The sequence below is a fragment of the Beta vulgaris genome, chromosome 2, assembly GCF_026745355.1.
Source record: "Beta vulgaris subsp. vulgaris cultivar EL10 chromosome 2, EL10.2, whole genome shotgun sequence".
Taxonomy (NCBI): Eukaryota; Viridiplantae; Streptophyta; class Magnoliopsida; order Caryophyllales; family Amaranthaceae; genus Beta; species Beta vulgaris.
In genome coordinates this window covers 44,920,232-44,938,457 of record NC_079203.1, presented here as the reverse complement: position 1 = coordinate 44,938,457, position 18,226 = coordinate 44,920,232, and the positions used below count along the sequence as shown (strand labels likewise).

Genomic DNA, 18,226 nt, shown 5'->3' with positions numbered 1-18,226 from the left:
AAAAGAGATCAATAGGTTTAGGAACATTGATCCCAAGATCATTAAGCACCCCTTCTAACCAAACCAGTTCACTTGTAGTCTGAGACATGCACCTGTACTCAGCTTCTGTAGAGGATTTAGAAACTGTTTTTTGTTTTTTTGTCTTCCAGGAGATGAGAGAATTCCCTAAGAAAACACAATATCCTGTTAAGGATCTAGCACTGAAGGCACAGTTGCCCCAATCTGAGTCACAAAAGCCTGTGAGTTTGAGCTGAGAATCACTTGAGTAAAATAATCCTTGATTAATAGTGCCTGAGAGATACTTGATAACATGAATTGCAGCTTGAAAATGGGGTTTTCTAGGAGTTGTCATGAACTGGCTAAGCTGTTGAACAGAATATGAAATGTCAGGTCTTGTGAGATTTAAGTAGAGCAGTTTTCCTATGATACTCCTGTAGAGCTCAGCATCTTCAAGAAGCTCTCCTTCATCAGTTGAGAGTTTGATGCCCTTGGGAAAAGGACATTTAACAGGTTTACAACTTTCAGTCCCTGTGCTTTTTAAGATGTCCAGGATGAATTTCCTCTGATGTAACATGAGACCCTTCTCATTTCTTGCCACTTCTATACCTAAGAAGTATTTCATTGCTCCAAGGTCTTTAATAGTGAAGGCAATATCCAAAGCTTCTTTAATAGCTTGAATTTCAGGAAGAGCATTGCCAGTGATCAAAAGATCATCAACATAGATAAGAATAAACACCCAGGTGCCTTCTATATCCTTAGAGAACAAGGAATAATCTTTCTTAGATTGAGTATAGCCATGTTCAAGCAGGAATTTAGTGAGTTCAAGATTCCACTGTCTTGAGGCTTGTTTTAATCCATACAAGCTCTTTTTAAGTTTACAGACTTGCCCTTCTATACCTTGTTCATAGCCTTTTGGTGGTTTCATGTAAACTTCTTCATCTAGATATCCATGCAAAAAAGCATTATTGATATCTAGATGATGTAAATTCCATCCTTGAATGGTAGCCAAAGCAATCAAAGCCCTTACAGAGGTGAACTTAGCAACAGGAGAGAAAGTATGTTTATAGTCCTTTCCCTCAATTTGTTTGTCACCCCTGGCCACAAGCCTGGCCTTCAACCTATCAATTTCACCATTTAGTGTGAATTTGATTTTATAAACCCACTTGCTGTCAATAGCTTGCTTTCCTGCTGGAAGATGAGTCAGATCCCAAGTGTTATTTGCATCAAGGGCCTTGAGTTCCTCTTGCATAGCTTGAGTCCATCCTTCATCCCTTGCTGCTTCTGCATAATGTAAAGGCTCCCTGATTCTGAGTACATTATTCATGTAGCTCAAATATTCCTCAGCAAACTCTTGAGTCTGTCTCATCTGGTTAACAATAGCACAGGAAGAAACCTCATGAGAAGTTGTAGTGTTCTTCCCTGGAATATCATAGATGTAATCTTTGTATCTTGGTGGGATTTCTGCTTGTCTTGAAGACTTTCTTCTCTCAACAGTTGGTGGCTGAGTTTCTAAACCACTTGGTTCACCTTCATAAGTCATTTCCTGCTCAAGCTGTTCTGTATCTGCAAAATCATCTTCATTGACTCTATCATCATCCACTGGATGTAAATTGTTAGTAACATCATCATAATCATGAATGTGCTGGTGAGGAGATTTTTCCATACCTGTATGAGGAGAGTTGTTCTGTAAAAAGGGAAATAAATTCTCTTTAAAAACAACATCTCTACTTACAAATATCTGCCTGGTAGCTAGGTTCATCACCTTATAACCCTTCTGGCAATATGGATAGCCTAACATTACACATCTGATACCCCTGGGAGCAAATTTATCACTAGGCTTTTGATGTGGGCTAGCATAACAAAGACATCCAATTATTTTAAGATGTTCATAATTGGGTTCTTTGTTTGTTAATCTTTTGTAAGGTGTATCCCAGTTGATAACAGCACTTGGCAACAAATTAATCAAGTGTGTAGCTGCAAGTATACACTCACCCCACAAGTAGTTAGGCATACCTGCATGTAGCTTCAAGGCTCTTGCTGTTTCAAGCAAGAACCTATGCTTCCTTTCTACCCTTGCATTTTGTTGGGGTACTCCTGCTACACTCCTTTGATGAGTGATTCCCCTTTCACAAAATATCTGTCTGCATTCATCTTGGAATATCTCAGTCCCATTATCACTCCTAAGAGTTTTTACTTTGGTTTCAAAATGGTTTTCAACATGAATAAAAAAGTTTAATAAACTGCTTTTTACCTGTTCCTTGTTAGATAACAGTTGAGTCCAAGTGACCCTACTGTAATCATCCACAATAGTAAGAAAATAGCTAGCACCTGTAATAGCTTTTGTTCTATAAGGACCCCATAGGTCCACATGAATTAGATCAAAAATGTGAGAAGCAATAGATTTGCTAGGAGAGAAAGGTAGCTTGTGGTGTTTAGCAATAGAACAAGTATCACAAAAGTAGTCTTTAAGGTTCTTACATTTGCAAAAATCTAAGTGTTGCATCTTGGATAAAGAAACATGCCCTAGCCTAGCATGAATAACATCTAGATTAGCTACATTATTACAGTGCATCATAGTCTCATCATTAGTAGTCCTCAATAAAACTTCATCATGCTTCTCTGCATCATCTTTGTGTAGCTTATAGAGATCATTCTCTTGTTTCCCAAGAAAGACATTTTTCCTAATGGAAAGGTCCTGTAAGATGCATCCATAATTGTTAAAAATCATTTGAAATCTTCTGTCTCTTAGTAGTTTAGCAACAGAGAGTAAATTATGTTTAAAGTCATGAATATAAAGCACATTCTTCAGAATAATGTCATGATCTAAACTCACATCTCCTATTTCAGACACAAATTTCATGCTTCCATCTGGAAGTCCTACCTTTATCTTACCTTTTAGGATTCTTTTATTCAACAGCAACTCTCTGTTACCTGTCATGTGATCACTAGCTCCAGAGTCTATGAGCCATGAACCAGATTTTGTATCAATTTTATTTACAGCAGCATTAGAAATACTAAATTTACCTGCAAAGTTTGCTTGACTGCTACTTGCTTCTCCTTGTTTTTCTGTCATTGCTTTGATGACTTCTTGGACCAAGTTGTTCATGAACTTGCTATCCTGCTTGACTCCATATCCTTCTCCATTCTGAGTTGAGAACTCAAGAGGGTTGTCCTGTGTTATCATTTCCACATTTGCTGCACTTTTAAATTGCTCAGCACCCTTCTTATACCAGTCTGGGTATCCTACAATCTTGAAACACTCTTCCTTGCAGTGACCCTTCTTCCCACAATGATCACAAGATCTAGCCATCTTCTCTATCTTGATTTGTTTAAAGTAGTCCTTTTTTTGAAAATTCTTCAATGGTCCCAAACTTCTACTTTGATTTTGTCTGTTAACAGCCAAAGCACTGGCTTCCAAGGCTGCTGTCATCTCACCTGTAATCTGCTTCTGCCTCTCAATCTGAAGAACCAGATTATAGGCTTTGTTCACTGTGACCAAAGGGTCAGTGCTTAGAAGATTTGACTTCATTTGGTCATAACCATTGTTAAGACCCATCACAAATTTTATCAGTCTCTCAGTGGATTGTAATTCCATCAGTTTCTTTGCAAGATCACATGAGCATTTTGCCATTGCTCCACATGTGCACTCAGGTATCCCTTCCAGATCTGCAATTTGGTCCCAAATGCTCTTCAGCTTACAGAAGTACTCACTTACACTAAGATTATTTTGCTGCAGCTCCCAAAGATCCTTCTTGAGAGAGAAAAGTTGTGGTGCATTCGTCTGTGCATACCTCTCAACAATCTCTTCCCAAAGCTGTCTGGTGGATTGCATATTCACCAAACTTGCTGCCACATCTGATTTCATGGTAGCCAACATCCATGATCTCACCATGTAATCACATCTTTCCCATTTCTGCATTTCTTCTTCACCTGAAGTAGGTTTAGGATGTTTCCCTCCAAGAAAACCTAGTTTGTTCTTGGCTCCTAAAGCTATCCTAATGCTTTTACTCCAGTTCATAAAATTTGTTCCATCAAAAATTATGCTTCCTAATGGAGTAGAACCATTATCATTAACAGCTATAAACAAGGGATCCTTGTAAGGGTTCACACTGGAATTCTCATTTCCAGATTGTTCTCCTTTATCTTTTGCCATTACTCAAAACAGGAAGATAGAGCCTCTGAAACTTTAAAGAAAGGATCTTGACACCCTATTGCTCTGATACCATGAAAAGAATCAGAGACTCTAACTTTCTTTTCAATCTGGAAAATCAGTTTTCCAGTAGTTTTTGTATATATTCCTTCAAGGAAAAGATGGAGCTTTTCTCCTTACAAAGCTCTGCCTAGAATCCTACCTCTTCTACCTTTTTTATCAGAAAGCTTGCTAACCTAGGGTGAAAAAGCAAGCTGTACATAAAGACAAGAAACAGAAAAGACAAAATAACGACTAGAATCCACCTAGGGATCAGTACAAAATACTAGGAACATAAAACTGAGAAAAGATATTTTAAGAGAAAGAAATATCTTGGTGCCTAGGTGTACACATAAGTGTAGGTGTACACATAAGTGTACATATCTTCAATAACCATCAAGCGTTTTGATGTTTTACCGCCGCGGAGCCATGGAGAATGCACTTATCTCTTCCTTTATTTTCTTTGTTCTCCATTTTTGTTTTTGTTTTGCGCAGGTTTGTAATCTCCTGGCATGATGACTAACCTACCCAACCCTTGAAGCCGAGCCATCTGCCCATGCTTTAATACATTGACGGAGCAATTTCTGTAATTATCCACCTCACCATTGGAGCCCGGAGTTGAGCCGATGTGGTGACAACATGAAGAAGGGATGCCATTATTGCCTATAATTTGAGCCGTGACGCCATAAGGAGCCAAGCCGTTCTCGTCGACGTCGCGATGCCATTCTCACCGAAATTTTGATGTCATAGAGGAGGAACCGAAACCGACGTTATTCACGGGCCATCATTCCCAAGTTCGTGGAGGAGAAGCCGACAACTCATTTTCTTGACATCGTGTGAGAGACTGAGTATCATCTTTAACTTGCTGCTCCCATTGCATTCTGACTGCATTGGAGATCATCTTCCTCACTGCGGACTTAAAGACGCCACCTCAATGCTTGGTTTACTTCTACAGTGACGTTTGTTGTCCAAGCAAGAAGAAGAATTTGATCTCCCTTTTTTCCTATTTCCATTTCTCTGGTGTCTGACTTTGATTAAAAGTTTATTTTGTAAACTTGGATGCTGTTTTGTTTTTGTGAAGTCCTCATATAGTATGGACAAAGTGTTTGATAAAGATGGTTTGACTCTTGTTATACGTGCTTCTGCCTTTCTTTATTTTGAAATAAAGCTCAAATTGATGTAGCATGTATTTCATGTACAAGAGGTCCATGATTGTTTCCTTCTTTTTTTATTTGTTTCCATAATACTTCCTTCCCTTTGGCCTAAGTATTACGTATGATCCTGTGAGCTAATGCATGCCACTTTTCAACCTTTTTTTTTTTTTTTTTTTTTTCTATAACATGATGATGTCATGATGGATATTGATCATATAGTAATGTACTCATGTTGATACCTTTGTCATTTTTCTTTTCAGATTATGATTTGAGTAGAATGGAGTCATCATTTGTAGAACAGATTAAATCTTTCTTGAAGGAGCTCAATCATTTCAACGCCACTAAGGCATCGAGGAATCATGCCATAAAGTTAGGAGTTTAAACCACCCCACGAAATTAAGAGCTCAAGCTATACAATGATCGAGTTTCGTAGGAACAACCAAGCTTGCTCTCTTAAGTGGACACCATATAAACACGAATGATGTTACACCCACAAATAAAGACTAAGTTATTCATCTTGGTGCACATGGAGAAGTTGACATTCTACCATGATTTCTATTTGATGAACGCCTCGAACACTTTGTCGTCCTTTTCGACATCATTGTTGTGAAGTCGTGTTAGAAGCTCTGACACGATTGTCTTGACACGATATTGGCGCATGAAGTTTTCTCCAATTTTTGTGTCTCTTTTTTTTTTTTTCTTTGCAGGTCTCCGGTAGAAATTTTTCTAATGGCCTAAGACATGCTTCTTTGACGGTGATGATGCTTTGAAAGTTTCTCCATCATTCAAGACTCAAGATATTTTGGTGCTTTTGAGCTCTTCTCCACTTCAATCTTGAAGTGTTTCTGGCCAAGTGTTGGTGCTTGAAAGCTTTCTCCAACGAACTTTGATAGGTGATGGTGCTTGGAAGCTTTCTCCATCGATCTTGTTGCTTAAATTTTTGTCGGATCTCTGGTGCTTGGAAGCTTTCTCCAGAACTTCGAGAAGTTTGACGAAGTATTGGTGCATGAGAGCTTTCTCCAATCTCCATGCTTAACATTTTTGTTGAAACTCTGGTGCTTGATAGCTTTCTCCAGAACTTCGAGTGAATGACAACCGCAAAGTTTTTATCATGCTTCATCATCTGACAAAGTGATTAGTGAAGCCAAGTGGACAATAGCTATGCCCCCAAGCTTGTGTTTCATATTTTGTTAAAACATATTTAAACTTGATGGAGTAAACTTTTAAAATCATACTTACTTTTGTTTTGTGGCTGCTCTTGAATATTTAATTATCCAAGATGCCTACGCACCAAATAAAGTGGTTTTTTTTTACACCTTTTTGGATCAAGCCAAACGTAGTTCGATTATCAATTTTTTTTGACAAGTATGCAGTTTATCCTCTTGCTTAGGAGTAAATTTTTTTTTTGAAATTGCAGTTTATACTCTTGCTTAGGAGATTTTCTTTTTGAATTTGCAGTTTATACTCTTGCTTAGGAGATTTTTTTTTTTCAGATTTGCAGTTTATACTCTTGCTTAGGAGTTATTTTTTTTTTTTGGATTTGCAGTTTATACTCTTGCTTAGGAGTTTTTTTTTTTAGATTTTGCAGTTTATACTCTTGCTTAGGAGTTTTTTTTTTTTCAGATTTGCAGTTTATACTCTTGCTTAAGAGTTATTTTTTTTTGGGGGGTATTTTGTCCTTTTGTGAATTTCTTTTTTTTTTTTACAAGGTTGAAGCCATGAACAACCATCGACGTAGATGTCTAATCATAATTCTCTTCATGGTTGGCGATGGTCATCTCCATTTCGTGAGCCCGAGTTGCCAGTTCCTGGGATGTGTTTGGCTTAATTCCTTGCAATATGTAAGCCAGATCCCAATGCATGCCTTGGGTGCACAACTCTACAGCAGATGCTTCAGACAGGTAATCTTTGCACTGAAGACACAATGTTCGCCATCGATTGATATATTCTATAACAGGCTCATCCTCCAGCTGGGTGGTTTGTGTCAACTCAGTCATGCTGACAATACGGCGAGTGCTGAAGAAACGATCCATAAATGCTTCTTCCATTTGTTCCCAATTATCAACTGATTTAGCAGCTAAGTCGGTGTACCAATCGAATGCCACTCCTTTCAAAGATCGAACGAACTGCTTCACGAGTAGGTCTCCTTCAGTACCTGCATTATTACAAGTTTCAACAAAGTGTGCTATATGTTGTTTGGGATTGCCAATGCCATCGAAATGCATGAATTTGGGAGGTTGATAGCCCATAGGCATTTCTAGGGCATCAATTCTCTTTGTATAAGGCTTGGTGTAGTGGTCGTTCCCATCAAAATCTCCACCAAGTTGGCGTTTGACAGCTGTGGCTATCATATCTTGAATTTGTTGGAAATTGAATGAATCGCCATGGATAGCTCCATCCTTTTTCACTAGTCTTTGACTTCATGCTAAATTTGGATCCACCACTATCGCCTTCGCTTTCACCAGTTGGACGTTTCTCAATTCTTTGTCAGAGCAGCAAGTTGTTTGCTCTGGAATTTGATTTGTGCTTCTTTTTCCTCATTCTCCTTGGCGAGTTTGTGAATGAGCATCTTCATGTTTGCTAATTCTTCCTCCATGGTATGTGCTTCAATGGTCATGACACTTACATTAACAACGTCTGTCGTTCCAATGATTGACTCCGTCGAAGGATCCACGCTTGAAGGAAATGATTTGTTGTTGTCATGAACAGATCTTCTCTTGGCCACCATGGTCGAATGAATTTGCTTTATTGCTTGAATGGAGAAAAAGATGAGAGGTAGAGATTGTCCCACCGAGCGTGCCAAATTTGTAAACACAAATTTTAAATCTGCAAAATAGAGAGTCAAAAGATGTGAACAAAATAATATTTTATTAATTTTGTTTTGTTTGGGTTACAATCTCTAATGTTTCTCCTCTGATTCAATCTCCACTTGAATTTAATTAATTCATGAACTAATTTGGTGAGTTCAAGAACTATTGTCTTGACTTTCTTGAATGAGGGCCGTCGAGGCTTGATCTCGTCCAAGGTAGAAAACTTCTAGGGTAGAACGAACGGCACGTTGAATGCTTGTTGTTCTTCTTTTGCAGAAATGATTTGATGTTGACTTATTGCTGCTCACGAACCAATATGATCTTCCTGAATAAGGGCCTTCGGGCTTGATCTTGCTCAAGGTTGATCTTGTTCTTCTTCTCGGAGAGAATCTGATGCAACTTCACTGGTAGAGAGACACCTGAGAAGTTTAGTCTGTGCCTTATGTTTTTTCTCCTTGATGGCTCTGGAGTCTGATTTCTTCTCCTCTAGCAGGTGAAGAGGAGAGCTTTATTTATAGAGTTAGGAAAACATTAGGGTTTTCCACTATCCTGCTTCCTGGGCCTCATGGACATAATCTTTTCATTAGCCCATCGTTCATTAATGACCCAACAATGATGATTAATTAAAATGGGCCTAATTTAGAAATAAGCCCAAATTAATTAATTTTGATGATCATCCATTAATAAAAGTCAACATTTGACTTTAAGACTTTAATAGGTCAATTAAATGTGTGACGTGGCATATAATAAAATTTTCACGTCTACAGATAGTAGATAGGTCAACTGGTCAATAGGCGCCTTATCAGAATAAGAAGGAACAATCTTTTTTTTTTTTTTGGGATGTTTGCTGCAAGGTAAGCACTCTCAAGCTATTAGCATTTTCAAAGAGAAAAACTTCAGCTTCACTCGATCGTAGAGTATAACAAAGAGAATAAGTAAAGGGTCGTTCTCGTTCACCATTACTCATTAGAGCTTCAGTCAGTGAGTCGATGAAATAACATGGAATAGTGGATATGACTTTGAAAACGACTTGAAACATTTGAACACTTAAATTACTTTGAATATATACTTGCAAAATAGTAAAGAAGAGAAAAGGCTAACTTTAAATAAAGCTGCATTGATTATTGTTGCTGTGCAGTAAAACATAAAGTAGGGAGAAATATGGATCATGATAGATATGCATGCATGGTTGTGGACTTGTGTCTTGTGGTAACGTCATCATAGAGCTGAAAAAACTCTTATCCAATTTAATTAAGATTGACTGAGGGATCATGATAGATGTAGTTGTGGACTTGCGGTGATGTGGTCGTAGAGGTGATAAAACTCATCCCAATCTAATTAAAATTCAACAAGAATGAGAAGCTGAAGGTGTCCGCAAACTATTGAAGAGGTCAGTGGCGGATGCAAGATTTTTTAGATGGTGGGTCACTTTATCAACCACTTTGATATTTTGTTTCAAAATAATTCATACTTTGTACTAAATTTTAGGAAAGATTTCTTTCGGTTTAACAAATTTTTCATTTTGACTCCAACACTTTTGACCACTCAATTAACCATACAAACAGATTTTAGGAGTTTAGGTACATTTAAAATCACTTATAAAATTCGTTTTTGACATCACTATAGCAAATTATTAATTACGCATAATCAAAAGGTTAGATTATTAAATCAATTATTCCTACCTCGTCCATAATAAAATAGATGTTACACTTTTCAAATTACAATTTTAGGCATAACAAAAATAACAATAATAACAATAACAAAAATAACAAAAATAAAATAACAACAATAATCAATTATTTCTACTTCCTCCATAATAACATAGATGTTACGCTTTTCAAATTACGATTTTTTAAGGCATAACAAAAATAACAAACAACAACAACAATAATAACAATAACAACAAAAACAATAATAATAATAATAGTAATAGTAATATTAAATTTTACCCGAAAAATTAGAAACATCACTTCATATTCACAAAAGCAAGCTCTAAGAAAAATATTCTTAATGACATATCTATGATGACAATATACAGTCGAAAAAATGCTATTAGACTCATAGAAAAGAGGATACGAAGCAAGAAAGATGATGGACTGTTTATTTATCATGAGGTATGGTGGTGCACTTGACACATGGTGTCATGAACTGCATCCGCCACTGGAAGAGGTCACTCATCCAAAACTATTCCCAACCAAGCATACTTAATTGTGGAACAATTAATTAGAAAATGAGCTCGCTAAAAGAAAGATGCATCTTGTTGGAATCAGTAGCCTGCTAAATCCTTTTAAATTAATCATGAGGGAGGTGTTATATACACCTCTAATTAACGACATCAATGCCCTCACTGCGCATGAATACTGCACATATTTGTCCACAACGACCTGTGGGTCGCCCAGCCTAGAAACTAATCACATATTCGACCGCAACCGGGGATATAGCCTCAGAATACTTTCTCGTTAAGCGACTAATGTTGTATTAATTATACACGCGATCAGCATGCTGTTACAAGGTTGATATGATACCATTTACAACACCCAACCCATACATAGTCAAGTTTATTGTCACCAATCCGCATCGAGGGCCTACAACCGTCCTCAACAACCAACACAAGTTTTTCAGGCGCATTTTTTTCCTTCACTCATGCGTACCTTGAGAAACTTCCCCCACGAGGTCGCTCAGCCAAATACGCTTAAATGTGTAGTACCTTTGGAAATGAGCTCCCCAAAAAAAAGATTCATCTTTTTGGAATGAAAAGTCTGTTAAATCCCTTAAAGCAATTATAAAGGGTATTACATAAAAAGCATAAAAGAGAAAGAGAAAGAGCATAGACTAAGGATAATATTTTTTGGTAAGCTAAGTAAGCTAGTATTGTACATCAGAATTTTCGGTGGGCACAAATTTGGCTAGTCAAACCCTTTTTGCTTGAACGACTAATTGATAGGCCCGATCAAGAGTAGGGAAGGGATCTTGAGAAAGAATGTTGGTGCGCACCGTACTATAATGATCCGAATCAAGTCCCAATAAAACTCATGAAGCATTACACAAAGAACAACAACCACAAGAAATAAGGGGTTCATGATTATGTAGTTCCTCCCACAAAACATTCAATTTTCCAAATATAAGTAGCAACAGTCATAGATTTAGATTGTTTGCAACAAGCAAGAGAAGTTTTAAGTTGTTAAATTCTAGGGCCATTAGCCATAGCAAAACGAGATTCTAATGAGCCCCATATTCGTTTTGCACCCCGATATTTAGAAAGCGTACCTTTAACCTCTGAAGAGATCGTGTTCATAATCCATGATATAAGCATGGCTTTTATAGTGCTCCAATCAACTTCGGTACAAGGAGGTGTATGAGACGTGATTGTGCCGTCTACAAAAGCGAATTTTCGCCGGGCTTCAAGAGCCATCTGGATGTCCAACGCCTAATGATCATAGTTTTCTCCGTTGAGTTTTGTGGGGGTGATAAAATGACTTGGGCGGTCCTGAAGACCGAGAAAGAAAGGAGATGAAGGAAGAATAGTATGTTGTGGCGGTGGAGGAACCGAGTCCTCCTTGGACGGGTCGGCCGCCGGTCATAGTTGGTTAGTGTATGAGGCGTGATAGGGTTGATACCATGTCAAAGGACCAAATCAACCAAAGCTTAAGCTGATGGTTGGAGTCCTACGAATAGTTTTATACTATATCACGCCCTTCTCAAGCAAGAGCCTATGGGGCTTGAAGTGTGGATGCAACATAAGCGTCCCTTATACCTGACGCCAAATATTCCACTTAGAAAGGAGGGGTACGGTGGATGATATTTGAACCCTTTACCTTAATGTTAACATAGCTTCGATACCATGTCAAGAGATTTAAGGTTTAATTTGTGTTGCCTTTGTTATATCCTTTGCTTTCAATATATAGTTTACAGTAGTATAGCCAACTATGGACTCTCAAAATAAAGAAATACATCAATGTGATATATGTTGCCTAATATAGCTCAATAGTTACCTTCCACGCTTATCCGAATTCCAATGATACCATCTCCTTCATTAATGATCTCCAAACTATACTCAATTCCATAATCATTCTCCAACAATTTACCTCACAACAATAATAATTAATAAACTCCTCACTATATGAGAAACTAATCTAAATAGCCTTTCTTAATACAACCTACTATATATACTCAATCCCATTTATTTACTGATCCGGTCCGAATCCGGATCAGTAAATTATTTACTGATGCAGTTTTATGGTAAAATCGGATGAGTTAATAACATTTACTAATCCGGTTTTACCTTAAAATCACATCAGATTGTAAGAATTTATGACCAAAAAAAAAGGTGCAGGCCTGCAGGTCTGCAACCACTTTTACACACAATCACGCTTACTTTAACAATACCAATATATATATATATATATATATATATATATATATATATATATACACATACATACATATATATATACATATATACATACATATATATATACATATACATATATATATATACATATACATATATATATATACATATACATATATATATATACATATACATATATATATATACATATACATATATATATATATATATATATATATATATATTATACAAATTTGTATACAAAAAAAACCAAAAAACTAGATCTAACTAAAAAACATAAATTACAGAAAATGAACGAAAATTAAAAAAAAGGAACTAATCTAACTAAAAACATAAATTACAGAAAATGAACGAAAATTACAAAAAAAAATCTAACTAAAAAACGTAAATTACAGTAAATGAAAGAAAAAAATGAACTACGAACAAGAATTATTAAAAAAAATCTAACTAGATCTGGAATTACAAGAAGATTTGCAAAATTATAAAAACGAAGAGGCGAAGACGAAAATTATAGAAACGAACTAGATTGATGAAGACGACGAAGGATGAAGGCTCCGTTGAAATTCGCTGCATTCGGCAGCGGGGACAGATGAAGACGAGAGATGAAAGAACGACGGCGAGTTCGCGGTTGGTGCAGTTAGTCTTCGATTGTCGTTGCGATTCGTGGTTCGCGCGTTGCAAAGGAGGAGGGAGGTGGAAGGAAGAAGGACAGAGGAGGATAGAGGGTTAGAGAAGAGAGAGAAACGGCATTGGGGATTTAGGTTTAGAGAAATGAGAGAGGGTTAGAAATGAGTTGGGAGGACCGGAGGAGAGTTGGACCGCACATCCTTTTTTATTTATTTTGTGGGCTACATCATTTCATGGGCTGCGTGCATCGTGTTTCATGGACTGGAATCTGATGCGGTCCAAAACGACAACATCAGTTTCCAAATCTAGTCCACAAAAGGACCACATCAGATTGTCCTCCTATCTTTCCCTCCACTTTTTATGTAGATTTTTAAATGCGATTTAAAAAAAACTGAATCTGTTACTAAGTGACAGATTAGGTTTTTTCCACTAGTGATTGAAGATTTATAACACCAACTACAAACCAGGTTCACAAAATAGGGAGGAAGGCACGCACCAAATCAATAACAAGAATATCAACAAAGTGGTGGCAACACGAAAATCCACCATCAGCAAACAACAGGGGAGGGGGAGAACAAACCGACGACAGTACCACCAACAACAACACGACAAGTAGAAAAATCTGAATGGGCAATTAATGGCGGCGACAAGAGCACCACCTAACTGCAACTTCGGCTTGCGACAACACCACCATCGGGCATCACATCATCAGCAGAATTGACAGCAACAGCTGTAGCACGGGCAGAGGGAGGAAAGCTCCGGTGAGCAGGAGCTGACGAGTAGGGGTGTTCATGGATGGTTAACCGTCCCGAAACAACATTTCGGTTCGATAACCGAAAGTTCGATTCTCTCTTTTTACGAACCATAACCATAACTGTTTAGACGGTTACCGCCTTAGCAATTAACTGTTTTTTCAATACGGTTTTTCGATTAACCATTAAACATTAATTAAATTATACTATGACGTTTTACTTAATGTACATATATAATTTTTTAATTTTTTGTGCATATATTTTATATTATATATACTTTAATATAAAATATATTATAAAGTGGATAATAAGTCTATTGAAAAACATAACTAACACTAAGAATTCACTCCATTTCCTAATTATAGTATTTATATTAGTACTAGAGTTTCCATATAATCACATACTTTCTCTAATTATTGTAACTTAGTAATAGATATTAGAATAATATAATTGTTTGAAAATGTTTCACATATATAATTATATTGAGAAAAAAAATATTTCAGTATTTCAGTTAACCATTCACTAAAAAATCATAATCGTAATCGTACCGTTTAACTGTTAATTTTATCGATTCGGTAACCGTACCGTTAATTTTTTTTATCAGTACGTTTACCATCTGTTTTAACCTACTTTTCAATATATTGATACGTGATAGAGTATAAATCTATTCCTGGGGCCTCAACCATCAGCTTAAGCTTTTGGTTGAGTTGGTCCTTTGACATGGTATCAAGAGCCAGCGTGACAAAAAGGTCACGGGTTCGAAGGGCTCTTGCGAGGGGGCGTGATAGAGTATAAATCTATTCCTGGGGCCTCAACCATCAGCTTAAGGTTTTGGTTGAGTTGATCCTTTGACAATACGGTCTTTCAGTTTCAATTTTTTATGAACACCGACGAGCAACAACATAGCGAATAGAGATGCAGGATGAGAAAATATTTCACGAGGGTAGGGGTTTCACGGGGTTTTGGGATTTTCTTTTGGGTGATAATGAGGATGAGGGATGCCACGATAGATTGGAAAAAAAAATAAAGAATTGAATTGAATTTGGTTTGGTTGACAAACTGATAAGGGCCATAAAAGAAATGGGGCGACTGATAAGTGCCTATTTATACATATTTTTACCCTCTAATATAATAGCTTTAGTGTCGTCTGTTGAGTTATATGGGTTAAATATTATACTTTTAGAATATTTCGATTTAATCACTTGATAATTATTTTTTAGTGTTTAAAAGGTAAATTTGTGACTATATTAATTATTTAGTGATAATCTATTTGAATAGAGTTCGGAAAGATACACTAAATTCGAGTATTACTAATTCTGCAGGGCTAATATAGTATTTTGGTCATATCTCACTCATACGGAATCAAAACGAGACGATTCAAGTGGCTACGGAAAGCTGAGATCAAGACCTACAACTTTTTAGAAGAAAGCAAGAGCTAATTCAGCCGTTTACTTGGTCGAAATCGTGTTGCACACCTACAGCCCAAATATTTTAAGTACATTTATAATTTGAATAATTAATGGGGTAAGCCCACTTGTACTAACTAGCAAGCAGATTGTTGAAGAACTCACGCACAAAACAAAACAAAAAGGGAGGCTGAAAGCCCAAGGATTCAGAAGAAAAGAAACAGAGAGTCAACGCCTCAAAGGAGAAAAGAAGATGGGTTCCTATTACCCTAAGTCTAATGCATGCAAACATAAGAAAAAGGAGAAAAAGTAGGCTTTTGATTAAAAAGCCACAAAACAAACCCATACAAAGAAGAATAAAGAGGGAGGCGGCAGGAAGTAGAAGGACGGGAGAATGAGATGAAGAAGGGCGCAGAAGAGAAATGAAGGAGGACGAAACAATGGCGGCGAGATTTCAGTCTAGAAATTTGTCTCTAATGAGTTTTCTCTACTCTCTTTTATCTCTTTTCTTTGTTTTCATGTCTAATTTAGAGTAGTTTACACTAGTAGGAACATGTAATTGAATCTTGTTATGGGTTTATGAGATTATGATTTATGTTTGTTCAATTAATTAGTTTGATTGGTATTCACATGAAATTCGTTATTTGAGTTTATAATTTATGAATGTTAATTTTAGATTGATCACCTAAGATTTTATTCATGGTTATTTGCTTGGATTAACAGTAATATTATTAGGTTGAAGCTTTCTTATCTGATGTCATTGCTGGAATTTTATGTGATGTTAATTTTAATATAGTTGCAGCTTTCTGGCTTAATTAAAGTTAACTGATTGGTGTTCTTAAAGTGGTCAAGTTTGTTAATTTAATATATGCTTTCATTGTTAAATTGATATATTTGATTAGGACTGAACTTGCGTGCGTTCACGGGTTTAGTTAGTATGAATTATAAAGCAACTAATTTTCTTGCGTTCAAGGGATTATTTGTTAACCAATCTATCTATCAACTAGTTAAATGATTCAATGATTAAACTCTATCTCAAGAGAAAATTACATGTCTCCTATTAGTTTCTTAGTTATATTTTAAAACCGAATTTATTTCCTGCAATTTGTATTTTTAATTTTAGTTTAATAGTTTTAATATAATTCTGATATTTGAAACCCCCAATTTATTAAATAGTAGTTATATATATAATTAAATAATTAGTTTAAGATAATAACGCAGTCTCTGTGGGTTCGACCCTTACTTTCCCTATCTATTTGTTAGAGTTAGTGAGTGATTTATAAATTTAATTTTGTTGCGGAAATGACACGCATCAAATTTTGGCGCCGTTGCCGGGGACTGTATAATCTATTATTTTAGACTATTGTTTTAGTATTAGTATATATCTAAGTTTTTGTTTAATTCTAGTTTTTTTTGTTGCTTGATCTAATATTTATTTTTATATTTTCTGTGTGACTATTAACTAGTGAAATGGCAGGAGAAGGGGAAAAGAGCTTGAAAGAACATATGTTCAATGCATATGAGACACCCATGAGTGTTATTTTTCCCGCCTTAGAGAAACCATTCAAACTTGATCCAGGTTTTATCGGAATTCTCCCTAAATTTTATGGTCATGATAAGGAAGATGCTCATAGACATTTACAAGAATTTTCTCTTGCTTGCTCTACTTTGTCGTTAAATGGTAAAGATGATGATGGTATTAAACTTCGTGTTTTCCTTTTTACTTTACATGATTTAGCTAAAGATTGGTTACTTTATCTTCCCGTTGGATCTATTACTTCTTGGGATAGCCTTCGGAGAGTTTTTCTTGAAAAATACCAACCTGCTAACATAACTAGATTAATAAGGAGACAAATATGTAGTATTGAGCAAGATAAAAATGAGCAATTGCATGAGTATTGGAAAAGATTTAATAAACTTTGCATTTCATGCCCACAACATCAACTGAGTGAGAAAGTCCTAATTGAATGTTTTTATGATGGTTTGTTAGATGATCAGAAACGTTTAATAGATATCGCTAGTGGTGGAACTTTGGTGAATAAAACTCCTAGTGAAGCGAGAGAGTTAATAACTACTATGGCCCTTAATAATGAACAATATGGGACGAAAAATGATTCTGAAGTGAAAATCCAAAGGCAACTTAAGGAGCAAACTGAACAAATTGCTGAATTTAAAGTTGTAGTTACTAATATCAGTAATAAAGTTTCTAGTTTTAGTTCTCAACATGAGTCTTTGGAAAATTTAGTAAAACAACTAACTCTTCAAATAGGAAAAGTTCACTCTCATGAATTTAATAAACAACAACAAACTGAAAATCACCTTCACCATCTAGATAACCAAATAAACCAAATATGTACTACTCTTAGCAACATAGAAAGTAAATTGGATGGAAAAGTTTTTGAAAAGCCTATACCTCACTTGATAGATGAAACTAAAGCCATAACTTTGAGAAGTGGTAAAGAACTTGAAAATCGAGGTAATGTTGAAAACGAAGTCGAGGTGAGTCATGAAGCCATAGAACATGATAGTGAAAAATTAAAAGGTGACAACATTGGGCAGATTAGTGATATTGAGATGCAGAATGTGGAAAACGAGGTAGTGAAGATGAGAAAAGAAAAAGAAAAACCTACCATGGATCCTTTTTCAAATAAATCTGATCCTAGGAAAATAGTGCCATTTCCCTCACGTTTTGCTAACTCTAGGAAAGAAGAATTAGACAATGACATTTTAAGGACATTTAGGAAGGTTGAAATAAACATACCTCTCTTAGATGCAATCAAGCAAATGCCTAAATACGCTAGATTCTTAAAAGACTTATGCACTAACAAAAGGAAAATTCAGAGTGGTGAAAAAGTATGTGTGGGGGAGAACGTTTCTGCTGTTATTCAAAAGAAAATACCTCCTAAATGTAAGGAT

General features: G+C 36.1%; 1 protein-coding gene across 1 annotated transcript; it reads right to left on the bottom strand.

Annotated features, from left to right (window-relative positions):
• Positions 1-2,313: 2,313 nt before the first annotated feature.
• LOC125495081 (uncharacterized) lies at positions 2,314-4,317 on the bottom strand. Its single transcript, XM_048639795.2, has 2 exons — positions 3,025-4,317; positions 2,314-2,695 (listed from the first exon to the last, which is right to left on the bottom strand). The coding sequence occupies exons 1-2, from the start codon at positions 4,151-4,153 to the stop codon at positions 2,682-2,684; spliced, it is 1,143 nt and encodes a 380-aa protein (XP_048495752.1). The 5' UTR covers positions 4,154-4,317; the 3' UTR covers positions 2,314-2,681.
• Between the last annotated feature and the right edge of the window lie 13,909 nt (positions 4,318-18,226).

What these genes read in the sequence shown, in the direction of transcription:
- LOC125495081 (XM_048639795.2), bottom strand. Translation starts at nt 4,153, where the DNA reads ATGGCAAAAGATAAAGGAGAACAATCTGGAAATGAGAATTCCAGTGTG.